This window comes from Drosophila virilis, chromosome 3, assembly GCF_030788295.1.
Source record: "Drosophila virilis strain 15010-1051.87 chromosome 3, Dvir_AGI_RSII-ME, whole genome shotgun sequence".
Lineage (NCBI taxonomy): Eukaryota > Metazoa > Arthropoda > Insecta > Diptera > Drosophilidae > Drosophila > Drosophila virilis.
In genome coordinates this window covers 3,723,278-3,744,371 of record NC_091545.1, presented here as the reverse complement: position 1 = coordinate 3,744,371, position 21,094 = coordinate 3,723,278, and the positions used below count along the sequence as shown (strand labels likewise).

The following is a 21,094-nucleotide window of genomic DNA, read 5'->3' as shown; positions in this document are numbered from 1 at the left end:
ATTGATTGCTAAATGTTAATATTGTTGTTGGTTTTTTTTTTCTTTTCTTTTCATTCGATGCTGTTAATTAATTACATCAAATATTGATTTCCAGCCATTCTTCGACAACGAACGCATCTTTTGTTCCCATGACAAGCCCTCAGCCCCTTTTACAGAATCCTCAATATGCAAATTTCAGATTTCGACCAGACTCTCGACTGTCCCTAAATCAGATCAGGGTCTGCGGGGGGTGAATCGCGCTTGCCAAGGGGTTGAGGGCACGCGGGTAAAATGATTAAGCATAAATCGCTTTGGGCATTATCTTAGAAGTCTGAAAGCAAAATATGTAACCACAATGAAAACATATTATTATTAAAATAGGCTTGAGTTGTGATTATTATATTTCTTTATGCTCAAAAATGTAAATCGCTTAAAAATAAAATAATACTTATACTTTCGAAAATGTTTCAAATTAAATTGAGTTTTAGCTAAAATAGGAAATCTCTTAAATTCTTAACCAAACTAAGCGTCCATCTTCTATGTTATTTACGCCATTCCCATTTCTATTCCAAATTCTAATGCATTCTCGTTCCCCGATTCTCCAAAGTTCCCACGAAAAAGTGAAAATACGACAACGGGATGAGCAGAAAAAAAAAACACACGCAAACGGTATAAAAAAGAGGAAAAATCAGCCAAAAAAAAAGTGTGCATAAGCAAAGGGTTTAATCATTTATTTTTTTTTTTCTAAATAGCACGATTAATGTATAAAAAACGCAGACACAAAACATGTGTGGCCAAAGGACAGGACCAGGACCAGGGCCAGGGCCAGGGCGACCCTCGGCATTGTTTGAATTGAAAAGGAATCATCATCACGAACGAAATGATTTGCATACGCAGGACGAGATCCTGTTGGCGAAAACCACCACCACCAACACACAAGACGACGGCCGCCTTATCTATTTGCCTTTGCCCACGGGGCCAGGATTCCCAGGTATAAAATGCTCGCACGCACACGCACAGAATGATAAATAAGAATTTACTTCGTTTTTTTTTATTTTCCCGATTTTTTTCACTTTTTTTTTACCACTTTCAATTTTTTTTTTCATGCAGCGTTTTATTCAAATTTCGCTGCGAGCCTGTCGTGTGAAGATGTCTGACAGGGGCAGGACACTGTCTCGAGCCTGGGAACATCCGCGAAACGGCGAGACAAGCTGCTCATCGCTCAAAGGTTGTCCTTTTCATAGACATTTGATTCTGGCTGGGCTAATTAGCTAGACATGGTAAAAGTGAAATCTTTGCTGCCGATTTGAGGTTAGTTTTTCGCTTAACCACGTGACGCTGGGCTTAAGCCAGCGATTAGGCCATTTTCCCAGCCATTATGCAAATGTATCGATTTCTGCACTCATAATTGCATTTTAACAATGTTTGACAACAGTAAAACGTCAACAGCTCGCCCTTGCATTTGCATTTGCATGCGCAAATTCAGGTAAAACTCCTTTGCCAAATTTGCATAGGTTGCATTTTCTTCTTTTTTTTTTTTTTTGCACAGGGTGCACTTGAGATTTGCATAACTAAGCCCTGCGAATAATGCGCAAAAGGGAACCGAGCTAAAATGAACGCGCCAGGCAATTGCAATCATAATCCGCTAAGTGGGCACACTCCGGGGTTTGTATTTAGTGCCAAAAAGAAGAAAAGGTCGGCGAAATCCTCAAGTGCCAATGATTACAGCTGTCATGACGTGATCCTCGCTTTATGACTAGCTGTAAACAAGCAGAGCAGCGCAGCGCAGCGGGCGACCTGCGCTACAGCGCTGCCTGCAGCAGCAGCCTAACAGGTGGCGGAGAGCGAGAGAGAGAGAGAGAGAGCGTTGTTGCGCTCTCTTGCGACTCTTGCTCGCCTCGCTGTGGTATTCTTCTTTTGCTCACTTTCTCCGGCTTGTGGCCGCTGGCCTTGGCGGCGGCGGCTTACCAAGCGGCGAGAACCTTGAGCAATGGTCAGTTTGTTGCTGGCTTTCGCAAGGTGCAGTCGCCCCGGCATTAAGAACGGTTTGTTAAGCGCACCCCCTACTCCCGCACAGTTTAACCAATCCATTAGCTTGTAGTATGTGTGTGTGTGTGTGTGTGTGTGTGTTGGAGGAACTTTGCATACGCAGCCAATGGCATTTGGAAAACTGTGCCGCATTCTCGACACGTCGTCTATGTCGCCAAGCTGTCCTGCTGATCCAGTGCACAGTTATGTGTCTTGTGCTTACCGTTACAATAAATTCAGAAAGAGCCTAAGAAGAAGCAGTAAAAAAAAGTCGCTTAACTTGTTCGTGTGTTCGCCCCAAAGGCAAAGACTGTCGCTGGCTTTGGCCCGCAGTCGCTGTCTTTGGTTAGTGCTATGCGTGTGTGAGTGTGTGCGTGTGTGTGTCTGTGTGCGTGTGTGTGTCGCGGGACTTTGATGGAAGTGCTAAAAATGAAAGAGCACAAAAACAAAAACAGTTTTCAAATAGTTGTTGATCAAAACTCTAATTTCAACTATGCCACACGCAGAGAAAACAAAGGGTAGATAATTCTAGAAAGACTGTAATAAAATTTCAATAAATATTTTCCCAATTAAAAAACTTAACAAGAATTAATATGCTCAAAAAGGCGTATAACAGTTATAACAGCTCTTATAATCAAAGTTTAAGAAGAATTTTAATGCTAATGCTGACCTTGACTTGATTTGTGTAGTAAGTGTTTGCTGCTTTTCTCTGAGTGTAGGCTGTGCCTAACGCCCGTGTCGTTTACCGTTAATGTTAACCGTTCGATCGGCATTTGAATGCGCGTTTCTGTTGCTGTTTCTGTTTGTTTTGGCCATCATTCAATGAAAGAATTTCTTTTAGACATTTTTGGTGTGACAAGCTTAAAATTTCTGGCAGCAGAACGCATATTCGCATGCTAAACTTGACGAGGGTGTGAAAGAGAGAGAGAGAGATAGGGAGAGAGAGTGAGGGGGAACAGCGGCATGGCGGGGTGTGACATATTTGTCGTTGCCGTCGCGCCTTATGCATCTGACCCACTTATCGAATTTGGTGCCGGACTTGGTATTCACAATGGCGTAGGCGTTGCCCACGTGTTAGACAGAGACAGCATGCGCGCGCCTGACCCAAAATACGTGCACACTCTAGAGTTTTCGGGTTCTGCTTGGCTTAGAAAACGGTTTCGTGACAGGCTCGCGCTTTCTAGCGCTTGTTTTTTCTGTCTCTCTCTCTCTCTCTCTTTCTTTTTGACGTGCAGAATGAGGATTGTCGCACGCCTGGCTTAATGAGAGTTTTGCTTTGTTTTTTTTTTGTGCTTTTCTAAATAGTTGGCCCTTTAAGAAAAATTTCCGGTTTCGACGTGAAAGCGTCTCGCACGTGAGACAACTGCAGCGGGCGGATTTTGGGGTTCGGGGTTTTGGGGGGTTTTGACCGGCAGCTCGACCATTTTTCCATTCTGCCTCCATTGTCAACAATTGCCAGCACTTTCGCTAGAGATCTTTCAGTTGAGATATCGCACCAGGTTTCAATTTTTGTTGCGGTTTTTCTTCTCATTTTTTCTTTTTTTTTTGGGTTAATGTACTTTCTATTTCATTCATAAAGCTGCACGTTTAATGTTTAAGTTAAAGTAAATACCTTTAAAACAAATTCGGCCCTGCCTTGAAGTTTTCATCGTGAAGCAGGTTTTTTATTATGCTTCGTTTTTGCCTGGCTTATCCCATATTTGTGTCAGGTATTCACAATTATTTTGCAGCTGGAAAAAAAAAGAACCGGCTTGAATTGGACTTCAATTTAACTTCAGCATTTCCATGCGCGTTCGCAACCCAAATACATTTAGATAAGGCCCAGAATTCCGTGTACGTATACGTAATATCCGAAATGGGGCACACACTCAACACTAGCTGAACAGTTACGGGACGCACCTGTCGCAGAACCAGCTTCCAGAATGTGGCGCGGCAAGCATCGAAACTGGTTTTGGGAGTTGCCCCCGCTCCAACTCCAAAATCTGGAACCAGTTGCGCTTATCACACACTCAGAGAAAAGTCTGAAGAAATTTATTGATAAGAAAAATCTGATCAAGGTCGTGGACAAAGTTCTAAATTTAAGAAAATTCTTTTTTTTAAGAAGAAAACATTTAGAAATTTATTACTTGCATTGAGAATTCTTTAAGCGAATTCAACTATGATTTTTCTTGCAGTGCAGCGTCGTCTGCCTGCCGCCAGGTGGCGTCTTTCTGAGCGCTTTCTAGGCCAATGATCTTTCAGCTTGCCTCAACGTTGAGCTTTGTTACGTCACAAGCCTTTGGGGTTACATCTGGGCGCTGACTAAGCTCGACTTTCACTTGGCCAATTTCGCTCTCCATCTCTTTCTAACCCCCCCTCTCTTTCTCTCTCTCTCTTTGTTGCAGATGAGCACGTGATCTAACTTCAACTTGACAACAAATGACAAAGTTACCAAGCAACATGAGAATTATTAGCCAAATCTTTAGCATCTGCCTGTTACTGCTGCTGCTGGTGGGGTGCGCGCCGCCGCCAGCTCGGGCACAGGATGAATCGCTGGCGGGCAGCTTTCTGTCCGGGCTGCTGGACACAATCACCAGCACCGCGGATGCCAAGGATTGCCCCGGCGTTTGTGTGCACACGCTGGCCACGCTCATCTGCTACGAGGTGCTCGACGATGTGCCCTGCCCCTCGCCCAGCATGAAATGCTGCATAGAGAATGCGCCAGGTGAGTAGCCAACCAACCAGAGCTCCAACCAATCCTGTTCCAGCTAAAACCCTCTCCATCTAGGCAAGAATGCAACCGTCGCCACGACGCCGCGAATAACCACAAGCACGGCTGGCAGCAGCAGCACCACGCAGCGCAGCACCACGCCCACGACCAGCAGCAGCACCACCAGACGCACCACGACCACGGCCAGCACCACGGCCAAGCCCAAGCCAAAGCCACAGCCGAAGCGTCCAGCTGCCAGCCCAGCGCCGGCTGCCAGCTCCACAACAAGGAAGCCGGCCACCACCAAAAAGTCCACCACGGGCAAGCCCAAGGACAAGGCGGAGGCCACCAAAACCGAGGATGAGAACAGTAAGTTAAGCCTATCATAATCCAGGCCGAACTTAACCAGGCTTCCGCTTGATCTCTTAGAGAACTGCACGGGCGTCTGCGTGGCGGATCGCATTGCGGAATATTGTGAGGCGTATTTGACCAGCAGCGGGCTTTGCAAGGAGGGCACCAAGTGCTGTGTCTCGCTGGACGAATACTCGAATGGCAAGCTGCCCAAGGACATTTACATACCGGCCAGTAAGTGCTCGACTAACAGATACCCTATATATCAAAAGAATTCCATTCAAAGCCCAATCTTTCTGCAGAGCACATGAGCAACCTGAAGAGCAATCAGACGCTGGTCAAGACCGCAGCCACCAAGTCGAGCAGCACCAGCAGCAGCACCAGCTCCACCACGACGACCACGTCGACCACAACCACCAGCACCACGCCCGAGCCGGCCCGCACCAAGACCAACAACAACAACAGCAACCAGAGCAAGCCCGTCAAGCACAAGAAGCCCACAACGACCACCACCACTACAACAGAGGCTGCCGCCGAGGAGGAGGAGGAGGAAGAGGAGGACGACGATGAGCAGGAGGAAAGCCAAAGCAGCAGCAGCAACAACAACAAGTTGAAATCCGGCCAGAATCAGGGCCAGGTGCTGAAGGAGTGCGAGGGCGAGTGCATGAACGGCATCTTTGCCATATTCTGCGATGACATCGATTCCGAGGCCTTCTGTCCCGGCGAGGGCAGCTGCTGTGTGACGGGCAGCGCCTCCGAAGCGGCGCCCGCCAAGACGCCAGCGCCCAGTAAGCCCGCGACCAAGATTGCAGCCAAGCCGGCGGCCAAGCCAGCGCGTCCCGCAGCGCCGGCTCCGGCACCAGCAGCCGCGTCGCCTGCACAGTCTGGCGGGGATCTGCTCTCCCAGTTCATATCCTTTGCGGAGAGCACGCTCAACTCACCCTCAGCACCGGCTCCACCGCCGCAGGCACCGCCCGCGGTGCAACGTTGTCCCGGCTTCTGTCTGCTCAACATTATGGCCGCCTTCTGTGAACGACCCTCGGTGCTGCTGAGCAATCCCACCACCTGCTCCAAGGGCTCGGTGTGCTGTGACAATTCGCGTGCAGGCGCGCCCAAGCCCAAGCTGCCGCCACCGACGCCGCCGCCCACACCGTCGCCCACGTCGCCGCCTTATGTGCTGCCCAATACGCCGAGTCCGGATCCGCGCGAGGAATGCCCCGGCTCGTGCATTGTCAGCCTGCTCAGCTTCACCTGCTTCAGTAAGTACACCAAATCCTCACGTAATCCTCGCCTAAGTCTAATGGTAATCCTCTATAGAAAACGCCGAGATGACGGATCTGTTTAGATGCAAGCGCTCCGGCCAGATCTGCTGTGCGCCCAAGAGCAAAATCCTGGAGAAGCAACAGTTCCAGACGCGCAACGACACCTCCTACTTCAACTATCCGCCCATGGGCCCACCGCCGCCGCCCTACGCCCCACAGCCGCCGCAGCAGCCACCGCAATCACCCTACGCGCCCTCCGGCTACATGTCCAATCAGCCGCCGCCGCCACCACATCTCACGCATGGCTACCAGCCAGGGCTGCCGCCGCCCAGCTATGCGGACTATTACGGACCCGGTCCGGGACAGCAGCCGGCCCTGCCACCGGCGACAGCACCACCACCACCACCGCCTCCTCCAACGACGACGACGAGCACCACGACGACAACGCCACGTCCGCATGTCTACTCCAAGTACGTGTGCGGGGTCAAGGGTACGCTGCGCACGGGTCGCTCCCGCAGCTCCCCAGCGCTCAACTATGTGACGTACGCCCGTGCCAAGTACGGGCTGCAGCGTTCGGCCCGTCAATTGGCCAACTCCTATGCCGGCAGCGGCGGCAGCGGCAGCATTAACAAGTCCAACGAGCGTCTGGTGCTCGGCTCCGCAATTGTGCCCATTCAGATACACAACGACAAGCTGGGCGACTTGGTGGACACCAGCGGCCTGCAGAGCAACCAGCTGCGCTCCTACCACGATCAGCCCGACCAAGTCGATCCAGCTGCCGTTGTCTATCCGGAATACTATCAGCGCAACAGCTACCCCAATCTCGGCCAGCTGCAGGCCAACTACAGTCGCCGCCGGGCGCGCGTCGTTGGCGGCGAGGATGGCGAAAACGGCGAATGGTGCTGGCAGGTGGCGCTCATCAATTCCCTGAATCAGTATCTGTGTGGAGCGGCGCTCATCGGCACCCAGTGGGTGCTGACCGCGGCCCACTGTGTCACCAAGTGAGTACACTTAGAGAAAAACTACAGCTTTAAAGTTCCTGAAAGCTGGTAAAGTTTGAAGGAAATCTGTGGTGGTTCGAACTACTTATTTTCAAGTTTTAAACTCTTCGCTGGTTCAAACTAAGATATTCACGATTCGTAAATCCTATATTCCACCAAGAATTCTTTTACAACATTTTCTAACATTTAGCTCTTCTATATTTATTAAATCTGGTTCAATTTTCTGTATACGAACTGGTTCGATTTGCTTATTTCAAGTTCTTGAACAAATTATTTCGTACTTAATCCAAGTCGTTTTTGACTTATTTTAGTATTTTGACATCAAGTTAAATTATATTATAATCAAGTAAACTCTTAATTAATTATTGAAAAAGACATGAATTACAATTAGTTTATAGAATTCGTTTATTGTGTAGTTTTTCTCTGAGTGCAGTCTCCATCTAATCTTTGTTTTTCTTCCCTTTCTTCCTGCTCCGCAGCATTGTGCGCTCCGGCGATGCCATCTATGTGCGCGTGGGTGACTATGATCTGACCCGTAAATATGGCAGTCCCGGCGCCCAGACGCTGCGCGTGGCCACGACCTATATACACCACAATCACAACAGCCAGACGCTGGACAATGATATAGCGCTGCTCAAGCTGCACGGCCAGGCGGAGCTGCGGGATGGCGTCTGTCTGGTCTGTCTGCCGGCACGCGGCGTCAGCCATACGGCCGGCAAGCGCTGCACGGTCACCGGCTACGGCTACATGGGCGAAGGTGAGTACGATGATAGCCAGGAGGCCACCAGCTGAAGATCTCGCTCAAACTCCATTTCTCCATTTGGCAGCTGGTCCGATACCGTTGCGTGTGCGCGAGGCAGAGATACCCATTGTAAGCGATGCGGAATGCATACGCAAGGTGAACGCAGTCACGGAGAAGATCTTTATATTGCCGGCGTCCAGTTTCTGTGCCGGCGGCGAGGAGGGACACGATGCCTGCCAGGGCGATGGCGGCGGTCCGTTGGTCTGCCAGGACGATGGCTTCTTCGAGCTGGCCGGGCTCGTGTCGTGGGGCTTCGGTTGCGGTCGGGTCGATGTGCCCGGCGTCTACGTGAAGGTCTCCTCCTTCATCGGCTGGATCAATCAGATCATCAGCGTGAATAACTTATAGTGCACCAGCCCCAAGTCCAAAGGAATCCCGCACTTGTAGCACCTTCCTGTACGGGAATGGACTATGACTGAATGGATTCCGACTGCGGCTGCGAATCTCTAACGACTGCTAACGTAAACCCAACCTAGTGTAATCTACTCGTACATAACTCACAACCTACTAACTCACAACCCCCTCCCTCTCGTAGCGTAAAGGCAATCTTTAAAAGTATTCCCCCTGCCCCCCTCCCCTTATACATATAATCATAAAAAAAAAACAAATCTATTGTAAACTGTTTTTGTATATACAAAAAAAGAAAATACAAGAAAACGTTCGTCATATTTCATAAAAATGTCGCAAAAAAAAAATTTCAATTCTAAACGAAGGTTCCGCGACTTGAACTTCGGTATGAGCATTAATTAAAATATCTTTATAATGTATTCACATTTTTAACGGAAAATATCAGAAAAAAAACGTGAGATGCTCTCGAAGAGGCTGCCCGGCTAGCAGATATCCTGTGTGTCCTGCTGCCAGCCTTTCCTTGAGCATAGATATATAGAAAATTAATTCTTAAGTAAGTTTTGTGTTTATTTTTCGATTGTCATAAATATTGTTATAATATGTGCAGTTACTAAAAATAGTAGCTACTTTCTTTAAGGATACCTAGTATATCGATTATTATCGATATATTTCAATTTGTGGAAAAATAGGAAAAGCTGTCCAAAAAAACTTTAATAAGGAAATTCCGAAATGTGGAAAATTTTTGCTTTGGTTTTAAATACCAAATTTGTTATATCTAGCTCCTGCAATCTTTGGAATATGCTCAAAAAATCGGTCAGGTAAATCGATATTTATCGATTATTAGTAAAAGTAAGCGAAAACATTTGTTCATTATACAAATAAGATATGTCTGGCTCTTAGAGTATACGAGATCTTTGTCGCTAATAATTACAACTGCTTGTTAAATATTTTTGACCAACTTCATGATACCCTCTAAAATAGCACTGGGGTACAGCAAACAGTTGATCAAAATGTCTGCGCAGCTGGGAAAAAGGATTCCCGCTCACGCACCCAAATGACTGGCGCACTGCTTTAAGATCGTCTTGCGGCAAGAGGCGGAGCACGAAGCGCGCTCAGAGAGAACGAGAGAAAGATGGAGAGAGAGAGGGAGAGAGCGTCGCAGAGAAACGTGTCTGAAAAACTTACCCTCATTGGTCTCGAGTGAAAACTGGTAGCGCCCAATGCCTTCGGTTTTTGTCAGCATCTGCGGCTGCGTCTGCGTCTGCGTCTTCGGGTTCGCATACCAAATCCTCTCCAGCCTCTTGTTGTGGTTGTTGTTTCTGCTTTTTTTGTTATTAACCCTTTCTGGCTGCTGCTGCGTGATTTTATGTACGTGTTTTTTCTTCTTTCGTGCAGCTCTCTTCGAAAGTATCTTAAAGATGTTTCCCTTGAGCTGGAAGTAGAAGAAGAAGAGCAACAAGAAGCAAACGAAAGCAGCGACGCGTCGGGCGCAAAAGGGTTCCCGAGCTGCCCAACCTCAGAGGCGAGAACAGAAGTTCGTCTGGCCTCGAGCTGAGCGGATGGCAGAGAGATCGAAAATCAAAACGAGCTAAAAAGTGTTCAACAGATATAAAAAAATACGATCCTCGAACCTGAAGTGTAGTGTAGTTGCGTGTACTCCTCCTATCGTAGTGCATCCCTATTCCTTAGTTTACTTAGTTTGACAATTTTGAGTTGGATTTTGCATGCATTTTGTTTTGGTTCTTTGTGCTTGTGCCTGCTTCTTGTTTGGTCGTCGTCCTCCTCGCGTATCCTTTAGCCAACTTGCCGTGCCGCATTCACACACAACAATGGAGGCGCATTCTCCAACCACAGCGGCTGCGGCAACAACAACAACAAGTATCACAACAACAACAACTGCAGCAGTAGCAGCAGCAGCAGCAGCAGCAGCGGCTGCCTCCCCAGCCTCGAGCACAGCTCCATCTCCAGCTGGCAAGAGTCAACACAATGTTGTCACAGGAAGCGGAAGCCTCGCTGCCGCCTCCAGCTGCTCCTCAGCCGGCAGCCTGGTCCAGTCCCTGCCCCAGTTGCTAACCACAAGCAGCAGCATTGAGCTGCTCAAGCAGGACGATGTCAACAATCTGTCCCTGGCGAGCGGACTCTCGGAGGGTCAACGTTCACTCTCCGGCGCGCCGTCGGCCTCATCCAGTCCCATACTCAGTCCGCAGGGCAAGATCTTTGGACGCAATGCGAATGGCACACGTAAGTAGATCTTAAGTTTCTTTAATAAGAGATGATATTTTAAATAGAATATATATAATCCAATATAATTATTAATATATATAATTAGATACTTATAAACCATCAAAACAACTTTGTAAATATTCTGCTAAGACTTACACTGGGATAGGGAAGAGGATCCTCGTTGCTCAATTGCCCAAATGCTTGGACAGATTAGAAATATCTTTGTCTAAATGAAATAATTTATGATATTTGTTTCTTATTCTATAAAGTATTTTATTTATCTAAAATTTTTAAAATATTTCAACGATCTGTTCATATTGCCAAAAGCTGCAAAATGCGGCAAAACAATAGCCTATTTTAATTATAATTTGTTGCCATTATTGTTAGTTATTTAATTCAATTCATTTAATTAACCAAAGAAGGCAACTTTACTTTGTAAATATGACAGAGTTGGGCATATATGTGCGCGTGTATGTACGTGTGTTTGCTTCAAGCTAAATTAATATCTCAGTTCTAAGGCTGAAACTTTAAGTTTGTACAATTATCGAAATAGTGCACCAATTGGCGAGCAGGTGCCACATCTCATCCCTTTTTTATTAACATAAGCTTTAGAAGGTCTTCCTGACTAAAGTCACTTCTAAGAAACTTTCCGTCTGAGTCCGGCAGTAGCTTCTGCTTAAAAATTAAATTCGTGCTTAAAATTGTTTCCCTAGTCCCAGTTATTAGCTAGGCCATGCTAATATTGAGCCTCTATATCGTATAGCTTCCATTATCAATTACATATATTTACAAAGCTTTACAATTACAAGCTGCAATATGACCCATACGAGGCAAATCTCAGTGAAATCGCTTTCATAAAATGGAAATAGAAAAAAATATTTCAAATATTTCAAATATTAATTTTGCCCAATGTCTATCAGAGTTTATGTTTTTAAACATACAAATTCTAGCTGTTTCCTGAGTCATTTTAAATTTAAGGTCCTAAAAGATTTTCTTAGAACTCTTAGAAAATTTTTAAACTTTAAGTTTTCCCAACTTCAAATTCTTAGGAATTGCCTAAAGTTCATAAATTTCTGCAGCTCTTTATGTTATTTCTATTTTATTATTTCATATTAATATTAAAATTCGCCATGCAGTTGGCTTTTGTATCCCGATTTCCCGCGCTTTTTCAAGCTTTTCAGCTTTTAGTTGTTTTTTTTTTTTTTTTTTTTTTTTGTTTGCAACGGAAACCCGGGGCTGGCCTAACGGACCGTTGTTTTGTTTGGTTCCGGTTCTGCACTTCCTTGGTGCCAGCCAGCAACCACCCTGAGCAGCCGCTCAGGGCGTCTATTTCAGGCGCTTTGTCTTGCCGAGGATCAGGTAGCCAAGATCAATGGACGCCCTGTCATCCAATGAAATGCGCGCTGATCTTCAGGTATACAACAGCCGTTAGCTAACCCCTCAAGATGATAGGTCCGCGTCTTAGGGGTAGCTCAATGCAGACTCACCCCAGGCAATGTCGAGGGTAGAAATCACAGCCTCTCCGCAATTCTTGCTGGAAGTTGATGTGTTGTGATTTCTGGGCAAGATTGAGCTGCGTTCTACGCAGCTTCATCAGCGGCCATTGGCACGTACACGGCTTGAAGTTATTGCCAGCAATGGAATTTTGAACGACAAGAATTTCGAACGTACGTTAAAAAAAGTCGCATTTAATTTATCGTTTTATATGAGAAATAGTTTTCGGTTACTTGGCCAAAAGCAGTTGGCAGGCACCGGCGTCTGCGAATCAATGCTGCGTTTTTTCTTTTTGCCCATAATCGAAGCGATCGCAAACGATTGACGTCCCTCACACACACACACACACACGCACACCCAGGCTGCGTCCAGTTGCTGGTCGAGATTGGCGGCCTGCCCTGGTCTGGCCAGGCGGCTTGGTATGTGGCGTCGAATGTCATTATTGCTTTCAAGTGCCAACTAAAAAGCAACATAAAAACAACATATTTAGCAAATGACAACAACAACAACAACAACAACAACCACGTCGAGCAGGCAGCAAAACATAAGCAGCAGCAACATTTACAGACTTGCCCCAACAACAACAACAAGCAGCAAATAAGTGTGCTCTAGGCCGGGTGTCAATGCCAGCAGATACCCTAGAAATACACCCGATCCAAACATCTCAGAGCATGCAAAATTGTATTTCTGGATAACTTCAATGTTTACTGTCAGTTCTTCTAGATAATATAGATTCTATAGCTCTGAAATATTCTTAGTTTTATGGAATGGTGGAGGCAGATATCGGTATATCCTTCATGAAGGTCTACATGCCAAATATGTTAACTCTAGCTTATATAAGCTCAAATTTATGCTCTAAATACCTTGGCTGTAAATCGATATTAATCGATTTTTCGATTGTGGATCAATTATCGAAATTCTTTGCGCTGATATAAAAACAAGTAGCTATTTCTTTAAAAATTCTATATTATTGTCTTAAACCTGAAGCTATTGAATACTTGTTGGCTCCGGCTCAAAAGATCTCTGAATATATCGATATATATCGATTTAGTGAACTCGTGGCAATTTATCGATTAGTTTTAAATCAACAAAAATAACAATCTAAATTCATAAATACTCTATAAGCCCGGAGAAGCCTTCTACGATCTGTTACATACTTTTACCCCTCTGCATTATACCCTTTATTATCCATTTTCAATAAGTACAGGGTATAACTAGCGACTGCAAAAAGCGACCCGCAAATTAAATAAATATATAAAAAAAAGAAAAGAAAAGAAAAGAAAACCAACAAGCCTCGAGCCGCTGGCGAACGGAGTGACAATCAGCGCGATCCAAGAGCAAGCAGCCAGACAGAAATCGTAGCCCCCAACCCAACCCTAACCATGGACACATGGCCACACGGACACACGGGCAGGCACATGGGCAGTTCCAGTTCCAGTTTGCCTGCGGCGGGCTGCTCCTTTTCTTATGCTCCTCCTTCTCCTGCTCCTGCTCTGCCCCCTCGCATTATTTGTGTATTGAAATCACGTCTCATTTATTTATTGCTGCAAATACCTTACCCCTCACGTCTCGCTCCCTCCCCGCCCGTGCAATCCCAGATACAATCCAGACTCCCGCTTCTGTTTTACGCAAAAAAAAAAAATTTCTGCGTCTGCGTTAAATACTCCTCATTGGCCAGAGACCAGGCCAGGGGCTGGGCATAGAAGCAGAACTGTCGCCTACTTAACCCCAAAGGCATCCCACTATCAATAGATAGAATACAATCGGAGAGAAGATAGTGGAGAGTTATTATAAAATGTGCAAAATTTATTTTAGATATACGATCCTAACCTTATTCAAATGATACAAGTCAATATCTTCTGGCTTATACATTTAACATACAAAATTTTATATTTATGTCAGACTTTAATTTTTTATTATTAATGATTGGTTCACTTTTTACTCAAGGCCTTTTGCTCTTGTGATTAAATATTTAATCTTTAAATCTAATAGATCCTAGAGTTCACAAGGTTTTTTAGACTCAAGTTTTAAATCTAATGGGTTTCTAGAACTTAATATATCTAGATTTATTTAAAAAGGTTTCAAAATTTGCGTAATTCATTCCAAGAACCAATTTTAACAACTAATATTCTTTAATATATATATATATTTTATACAAAATTCTTCATATATAATATTTCTATTTCCGAAAAAGATAATATTCTTTAAATCTCAAGATCTTAACCTTTTCAGGCTCTATAATCTCCATTCCTTTTCATAACTATCTAGAAAACATTTATAAACAAAAATAACTAGCCATTCTTTTCGATTTCTTATCTATTGCTTCATAAAAATGAACAGCCTCGTTTTGGGCTTGTGTTTAGAGATAGATTTGATATCCGAAGAATTTTGCACTCATTCTTTGGCTTCTCACAAAACGACGTAACAACTATTATGGAGTTTATGGGCTTTGCTTGAGATTCCTTTCGGAAATTTGCTGCCTCGCTAGTTTGTCAACGTGTCATAAATTGTGACAGGCATGCAATCATGGGTTAATGATTGGCAACGCATCAAGTGACAACGCCAACTACACCATGCTACATGGTGCCTGTACAACGTGTACTCAGCCCCAACCTTATCCGCCTTCTGCTTTTACTCATGTGTTGTTGTTGTTGTTTGTCTTGTTGCTCGTCAGAGTCTGCGTATGTGCGCCAACAACAAAAAATGGCAGAGAGAGAGAGCGTTAGTCAAGGCCGTGAGATACCCTGTAGATTCACAAAAGTTCAAGAATACTGAAAAACGTATTCTTAAATCAATTTTGTTTTCAATGTCAGAACGTAATATATGTCCGTGTTCCGAATATCAAGATAAGATAATATATATATAAATATATATAGATATACTGATATGAATATTTAAATGAGCTCTAGCTCTGATATTCTCGGAGATCAGCGCGTTTTTTAGTGTTCGAATAAGTTTGATCTTTAGAAAAAAATGTATTTTAATAAGTCACAGATCTGACTGTATCTTCTGCGCAAGTCCAACTCACATTCAATAAGTACAGGGTATACAAAAATAAAAAAAAAAAATAAAAATACGGCAAAGTCGGCCCCAACGCGATCGATTGTGTGTGTGCTTGTTCGTTTTTTTGCTGTTGTTGTTATTTTTGCCTGGTTTTGTTATAATTTAGTTGGCCAGCTCGTTTTTCTATTAATTAAAGTTGGTAGCGCACACCGGCAATGGGAGCTGGTAGCTGGTAGCTGGTAACCGGAGACTGGAGACTGGAGCTCGACTAAAATATTCTCACATAATTATTTACGATTTGACATAATCATCAGCGTCGCTCATTGGCGGCCTTTTAGGTTTCTGCCATAAATTGTGTGTGTGTCTGAGGAGACGTGGAAGAGAAGGCACAGATGCCAGATGATAGGAGCTCTATTGTACAATACACGAATAATTCACACGAAAAACATTTACATTTTTGTAGCTGAAAAGCGAGCAAATGTGTTAGCAGAAAAAAAAAAATGAGGAAAAAATCAAATAAAATAAATGAATAGAAAAGATTAAGATGATCCTTGGGATACTTTTGCGCATGCGTGACGCATTTCTAACGAGTTTGCGCCGAACCCAAAGATCCTTGCCTATATAAGGACGAAAGCGAAAGGGTTGCACACACACACACACACACGCTCACACACTGGCACTCGCATTTGCTTATGCAGATGAGCTCGTCGACGGCGTTCCCAACTTCTTGCCTCGTCCTTTTTGTGCGCTTTTTCGGGTTTCATTTTTTTTATTTTTCGTTTTTTTTTGATTGGGTTTCGTTTTTTTTTTTGTTTTTGATGTTCAAGAGCAAAAGGGTTTACGGTCCAGACGTCCGTCGAGTTTTTTTTATACTAAAAAAAAAAAGTGAATTTAATTAAATTTTTTTCTTATGGACGCGGAACATTATGAGAACGCAGCCGCGCAGGAGCTCTATAAATATCAGTTCTGATGCCCCTGCGGAGGGTTTTATAATTTAATCACGAAAGGTGTAACACATAGAAGAAGACACTGCTGACCCCGTTATATTTGATTAATTGATTGATCGGGCAGATAAACAGATAAATATGTTTTTAGGCAAAAAAGTATCTTAGTTTTGAGGCTGCGCTGATAGATAAAGATATATGTATAGATATACATAGATAGACATAGATTTTTTATTTTATTACAGGTTCAAGATCAACCAAATCGGATCAGCTTATCAGTCGAAAACTTAGTTGATATATCTTTGATATCTTGAACAAGCTCGATTAGATTTCATTATGATCTTTCATACGATCGGTTGGTCGAAAAATTAGTTATAGCATGGAAAATCTTTAAGACTTTTCAAGGCGTTAATTTGCAAGCCTCCATTAAATTGTATATATTATTTATATTATTTGAGTCCAATAGTAATACATTTTAAATTCTAATCTATTCTTTGCAGTGATTACCACATCCCGGCCGAGCAACGAGGCGGAGGTGCAGCTGTATCGGGTACTCCAGCGTGCCAGTCTGTTGGCCTATTACGATACGCTGCTGGAGATGGGCGGCGATGATGTGCAGCAGCTGTACGATGCGGGCGAGGAGGAGTTCCTCGAGATAATGGCGCTGGTGGGCATGGCCTCCAAGCCGCTGCACGTGCGCCGCCTGCAGAAGGCGCTGCACGAATGGGCCAACAATCCGGGCCTGTTCCAGGGTCCCATGTTGCCGCAGCTAGGTGAGAATGTAGCCCGTAGGCGGTTAGCTGGCGCAGACTTAAATGTTTCTATCTCCCTAGGTCTGTGTGAGACGCCCACCAAGCCGCCCGCCCTGGTCTTTAATCCGGACGCTACGCCCGCATTGCCACGCAATAAATTTGCTTCCTTTCAGCCCACAACGGTACCATTGGCAACGGCAACGTCGCCAGCATCAGCGCCGGCAACGACGCATCTGCTTTCACAGATTAGCGCGCCAGCCTTGTGTCCCACGCTGCCCGCCGTGCTGCAGAGTCCAACGCCTGCGAACGTGGTGCTGCCCGCCAGCACGCTGGCCAGCAATTCCGGTTGTGTGGCAGGCGTTTCTTCTGTGGTTGCCGCCAGCACTGCGCATCAGGTGTCGTCCAGCTCGCCGCAGCTGACACCTGTGCTGACCGAGCTGCAGGTGCAGCGGATAGCCATGTGTGCTGCGAAGATTGCCCGGCAGCTGCCGCAGCGCGAGCCGCGGGCGCAGACCTCCAAGAAGCGCACCACACGCGAACTGGAGCAGGTGATTGCGATGGGTGAGCACGATCCGCGACGCATGGATGAGATACGTAAGTACTCGGCCATCTATGGCCGTTTCGATTGCAAGCGGCGTCCGGAAAAGCCGCTCACCCTGCACGAGGTATGCGTGAACGAGGCAGCCGCCCAGCTCTGTCGCAATCCCCAGACCATTTGGCTGCTCACGCGCCGTGACGAGCTCTTCCCCCTGGCCCGCCAGATTGTCAAGGATGCGGGCTTTGGCCATTCGGCAAGCATCGCTCGCTACGGCGGCCTGCTCACCCAGCTGCCCGCCCAGGGCAGTGTACAGCGTAGCGCGCCCATCGAGGTGGACTGCGAGTCCAGCGATTCGGCTGCGCCGCTGCCGACCAAGAGGCAGCGTCTCTCCTCCACGGAGGCGGCACAGCCGCCCATGGAACTGAATCGGGTAAGGAAGACCGAATCCGTTGAGCCTTAATGCGATCTGGTTGGCCTGGTGGAGTGCTTCTGCCTCAGCTTCAGCTTCAGCTTCCAAAACAAAAAATAACCCCAAATTTTGCTTTGCAGCTTTTTTTCGTAGCCCGAGCGATCGGTCAGAAAATTTACTAACGTCTGGTCTAGAGGTTCTTTTTAGAATATCTTGATCATGATCCGTATTTTGGTAGACTCTGCATTTAATATTTATAGTTGATAGTCTGTGGTTTTCTGAAAGTATTGTAGTTTATTTTAGCTATAAACGAATCCTAGTCTTCTTTATAATTTAAGCACAAGTTGTGGGTAGAGCTGTTTAAACTCTATGAAGCATACGAGCAATGCCGGGTAATTTGTGTCAGTAAAGATGACATATGTTTGGTCAGTGTGAAGAGTCGAGTTAATAGTCATGTCTGTTCGTCTGTCTGCTTGCTGCCAGGTAAAAGTTGAGTTTATCTAAAATTTGGAATAGTCTAGAATTGTTGATGCTTTATACCGTAGGCTCCATTGGAGTACTATATCATCTAACTAACTTCAGAATTTTGCTCAAAAATTAAGTTTCTGTTCCTCAAATTCTCTTCACGAAACACTTCAAAGTCAAGTTTACCAAATCTCATCATATCGAACTGCCATATCATATAGTTGCAATAGGAACCATCGATAGAAAAATTAGTTTTTTATATGTATAACCCCTCCGTTCCTTAAGACAACGTAAACAAACTCGGCAAAAATTAGCTTCAATTATTTCTTTATTTATCTGAATTATCGAATGCACATTCCTTTATTTCCTTAAGATATCTTAACTCAGCAAAAATTAGTATCAATTATTCCTTCAACTATCTGGAAATCCGTATGCCATATATCTATAGGAGTATTTAATCTTCGGTTCGCCGAGCATATATATATTCTATTTGTTTAGTATATTCGTTGTTGTTGCACTTTATATTTATGTTAACTCAAGTATTTATTAGTTAAATTGTTGTTATTTATATACAATTTTATCTAAACTAGCCTCTACACTTCTTCGACCTTCCTTAGCTCTTCCTTCTTTGAGCCCAACCTTCTGCTAACCCTAGTTATAGTTATCTAGTGGGTAGTTCCTTGTTATATTTACTTCTGCAATATGTGGTGTACCTTTCGTTGAGCCAATAAATAAATTCTTCTGCTTTCTGAAAAAAAAAAAACCAAATGAACATCGTGTATTCCTTGCTTGCTTAACGCTTTTTTTTGCCGAGCTCAGCTTTTATTAACCTGTGCTGTTCGGAGATTTTAATAAACAATCTTACCAAAAAAGGAAGCTGTTGAGGATTCGCGCTACAATCTCTTTGCCATGTACCAAAAGTTCGCCAAGCCGCCATTCGATTTGACGGAAATCGCCAAGTTCTCGTAAGTTAAAGCCGTAATTTCTTTTTTGTCGATAGTCCACATATCTTATGATTATATTAAATTTTTGTCAGGTTGGGCAAAACGGCTGACTTTGAGGATAATGATTCGCGCTTCTCGTTCAGCAACTCTAGTTCCCCGCCCATGCCAGTGAGTATGTGTTGGAGCGCATCCCGTGCTGGCCAGCTGGCTGGAGAATATTCCGAGTAATCATCTCTCTCCATTTTACAGGGCAATGGTCTGGAAAGTGAACGCTCGCCGGTCTCATCGCTGGACGCGTGCCCTGCCAAACAGAGCCACAGCGAGCTGAGTTTGGGACCTGAAACTGTGGACCTAACAGCTGCCGGCGTACAGGTCATATCCGCGGCGGGTGATAATATAATTGCCGTGGCAAATCCGGCCCTGGCACTGAGCCCCACCTTGAACGAGGTGCTCAAGCGTAATGCTGCCTCGCCGGAAGCCTAGACCATGAACTGCACCAATCTATCTAATTATTAAATGCCTAGTGCCAGTTGTAGAACATAAGAATTTCAGTGCAATTTAATTAAATACAATTTGTTAGACTTAAGTCAGAAATTAAATCAATAATTAGCCTGTAAATCCTGTGATCTAAACAATTCTGTAATAAACAAGAGTGTCCTCGGCGAGAGTATACGACTTGAAGGCATCCACACAAAATTTATATTTTTATACCCTGAACCCATTAAAAATAGGTTAAAAAGGTATATTGTATTTGTGCAAAATGTGAATGTATGCAACAGGCAGAAAGTAGCATCTCCGATCCCATAAAGTATATATATTCTTGATCAGCATCAATAGCCGTGTCGATCTAGCCATGTCTGTCTGCCTATCTGTCCGTATGTATGAATCTGTAAGAAGCTTGAAATTTTAGCTGTAGGTCCTCCTAGTGCCTGCGCAGATCGAGTTTGTTTCCGATTGATAACCTACTCCGCTTCCAAGCAATCGACAAAAATCGATATCGAAATACTTTTTTTTGAGCAAATTGTGTGAATATTAATAGCTAGAGTCACCAAACTTGATATGGTGCTTCTAGAATAATATATATATCAAGTATCTTTCATTTTATACCGGGATTCCGGGATTCAAGAAGATATGTCGTTTTGAAACGACATATCTCCATGATCTTCGGGATTCAAGAAGATATGTCGTTTCAAAACGACATATCTCCATGATCTCCGGGATTCAAGAAGATATGTCGTTTCAAAACGACATATCTCTCATGTCTCCCTGCGGAGCTATGTCGTTTTAGAACGTCATATCTCCGCGCGGAGTTATGTCGTTTTGGAACGTCATATCTCCGCGCGGAGTTATGTCGTTTTGGAACGTCATATCTCCGCGCGGAGTTATGTCGTTTTGGAACGTCATATCTCCGCGCGGAGTTATGTCGTTTTGGAACGTCATATCTCCGCGCGGAGTTATGTCGTTTTGGAACGTCATATCTCCGCGCGGAGTTATGTCGTTTTGGAACGTCAATATCTCCGCGCGGAGTTCGGAGTTCGGTTCGAAAATCAAAACTTTTTTGATAGTTTTTTTTGTGAATATCTCGGGTAAATATCGTCGGATGTTATAATTGTATACCTTTTTCAATTCGTACGGATCCCTACTTTCAATTTGCATTCAAACAAATCAAAAATCGATTGCCTAAAAAAAGTTGTTGACCAAAAATCGATTTGTTGGTAAAGTGACACCTTTTTTGATGATTTTATTGAATATCTCGGCCAAATAATGTCCGATTTTGGAATGAAGTACCATTTTTGACTCGTGAGGATCAATACCATCGATTGGCGTTCAAAAATTGAAAATCTAAATTTTGACCAAAATCG

General features: G+C 44.5%; 2 protein-coding genes across 4 annotated transcripts; both read left to right on the top strand.

The window, feature by feature from the left end:
• Positions 1 to 1,932: 1,932 nt before the first annotated feature.
• mas (trypsin-like serine protease domain-containing protein masquerade) lies at positions 1,933 to 8,578 on the top strand. Of its 2 annotated transcripts, none has more exons than XM_002046277.4 (8): positions 1,933 to 2,024; positions 4,392 to 4,711; positions 4,775 to 5,065; positions 5,126 to 5,281; positions 5,350 to 6,306; positions 6,365 to 7,310; positions 7,790 to 8,067; positions 8,138 to 8,578. In XM_002046277.4, exons 2-8 carry the CDS (start codon positions 4,426 to 4,428, stop codon positions 8,458 to 8,460), a joined length of 3,237 nt encoding a protein of 1,078 aa, XP_002046313.3. In that variant the 5' UTR covers positions 1,933 to 2,024; positions 4,392 to 4,425; the 3' UTR covers positions 8,461 to 8,578. The 2 variants fall into 2 exon arrangements, with proteins under 2 accessions (XP_002046313.3, XP_032290721.1); XM_032434830.2 differs by lacking the exon at positions 1,933 to 2,024 and adding an exon at positions 2,412 to 2,525.
• A 1,407-nt stretch (positions 8,579 to 9,985) lies between these two features.
• Positions 9,986 to 19,916, top strand: nab (NGFI-A-binding protein homolog). 2 transcript variants are annotated; one of them, XM_070208455.1, is made up of 6 exons: positions 9,986 to 10,701; positions 16,625 to 16,897; positions 16,958 to 17,844; positions 19,162 to 19,253; positions 19,325 to 19,404; positions 19,482 to 19,647. In XM_070208455.1, exons 1-6 carry the CDS (start codon positions 10,185 to 10,187, stop codon positions 19,499 to 19,501), a joined length of 1,869 nt encoding a protein of 622 aa, XP_070064556.1. In that variant the 5' UTR covers positions 9,986 to 10,184; the 3' UTR covers positions 19,502 to 19,647. The 2 variants fall into 2 exon arrangements, with proteins under 2 accessions (XP_070064556.1, XP_070064555.1); XM_070208454.1 differs by having other exon boundaries at positions 9,987 to 10,701; positions 19,325 to 19,400; positions 19,482 to 19,916.
• The last annotated feature ends 1,178 nt before the right edge of the window (positions 19,917 to 21,094 follow it).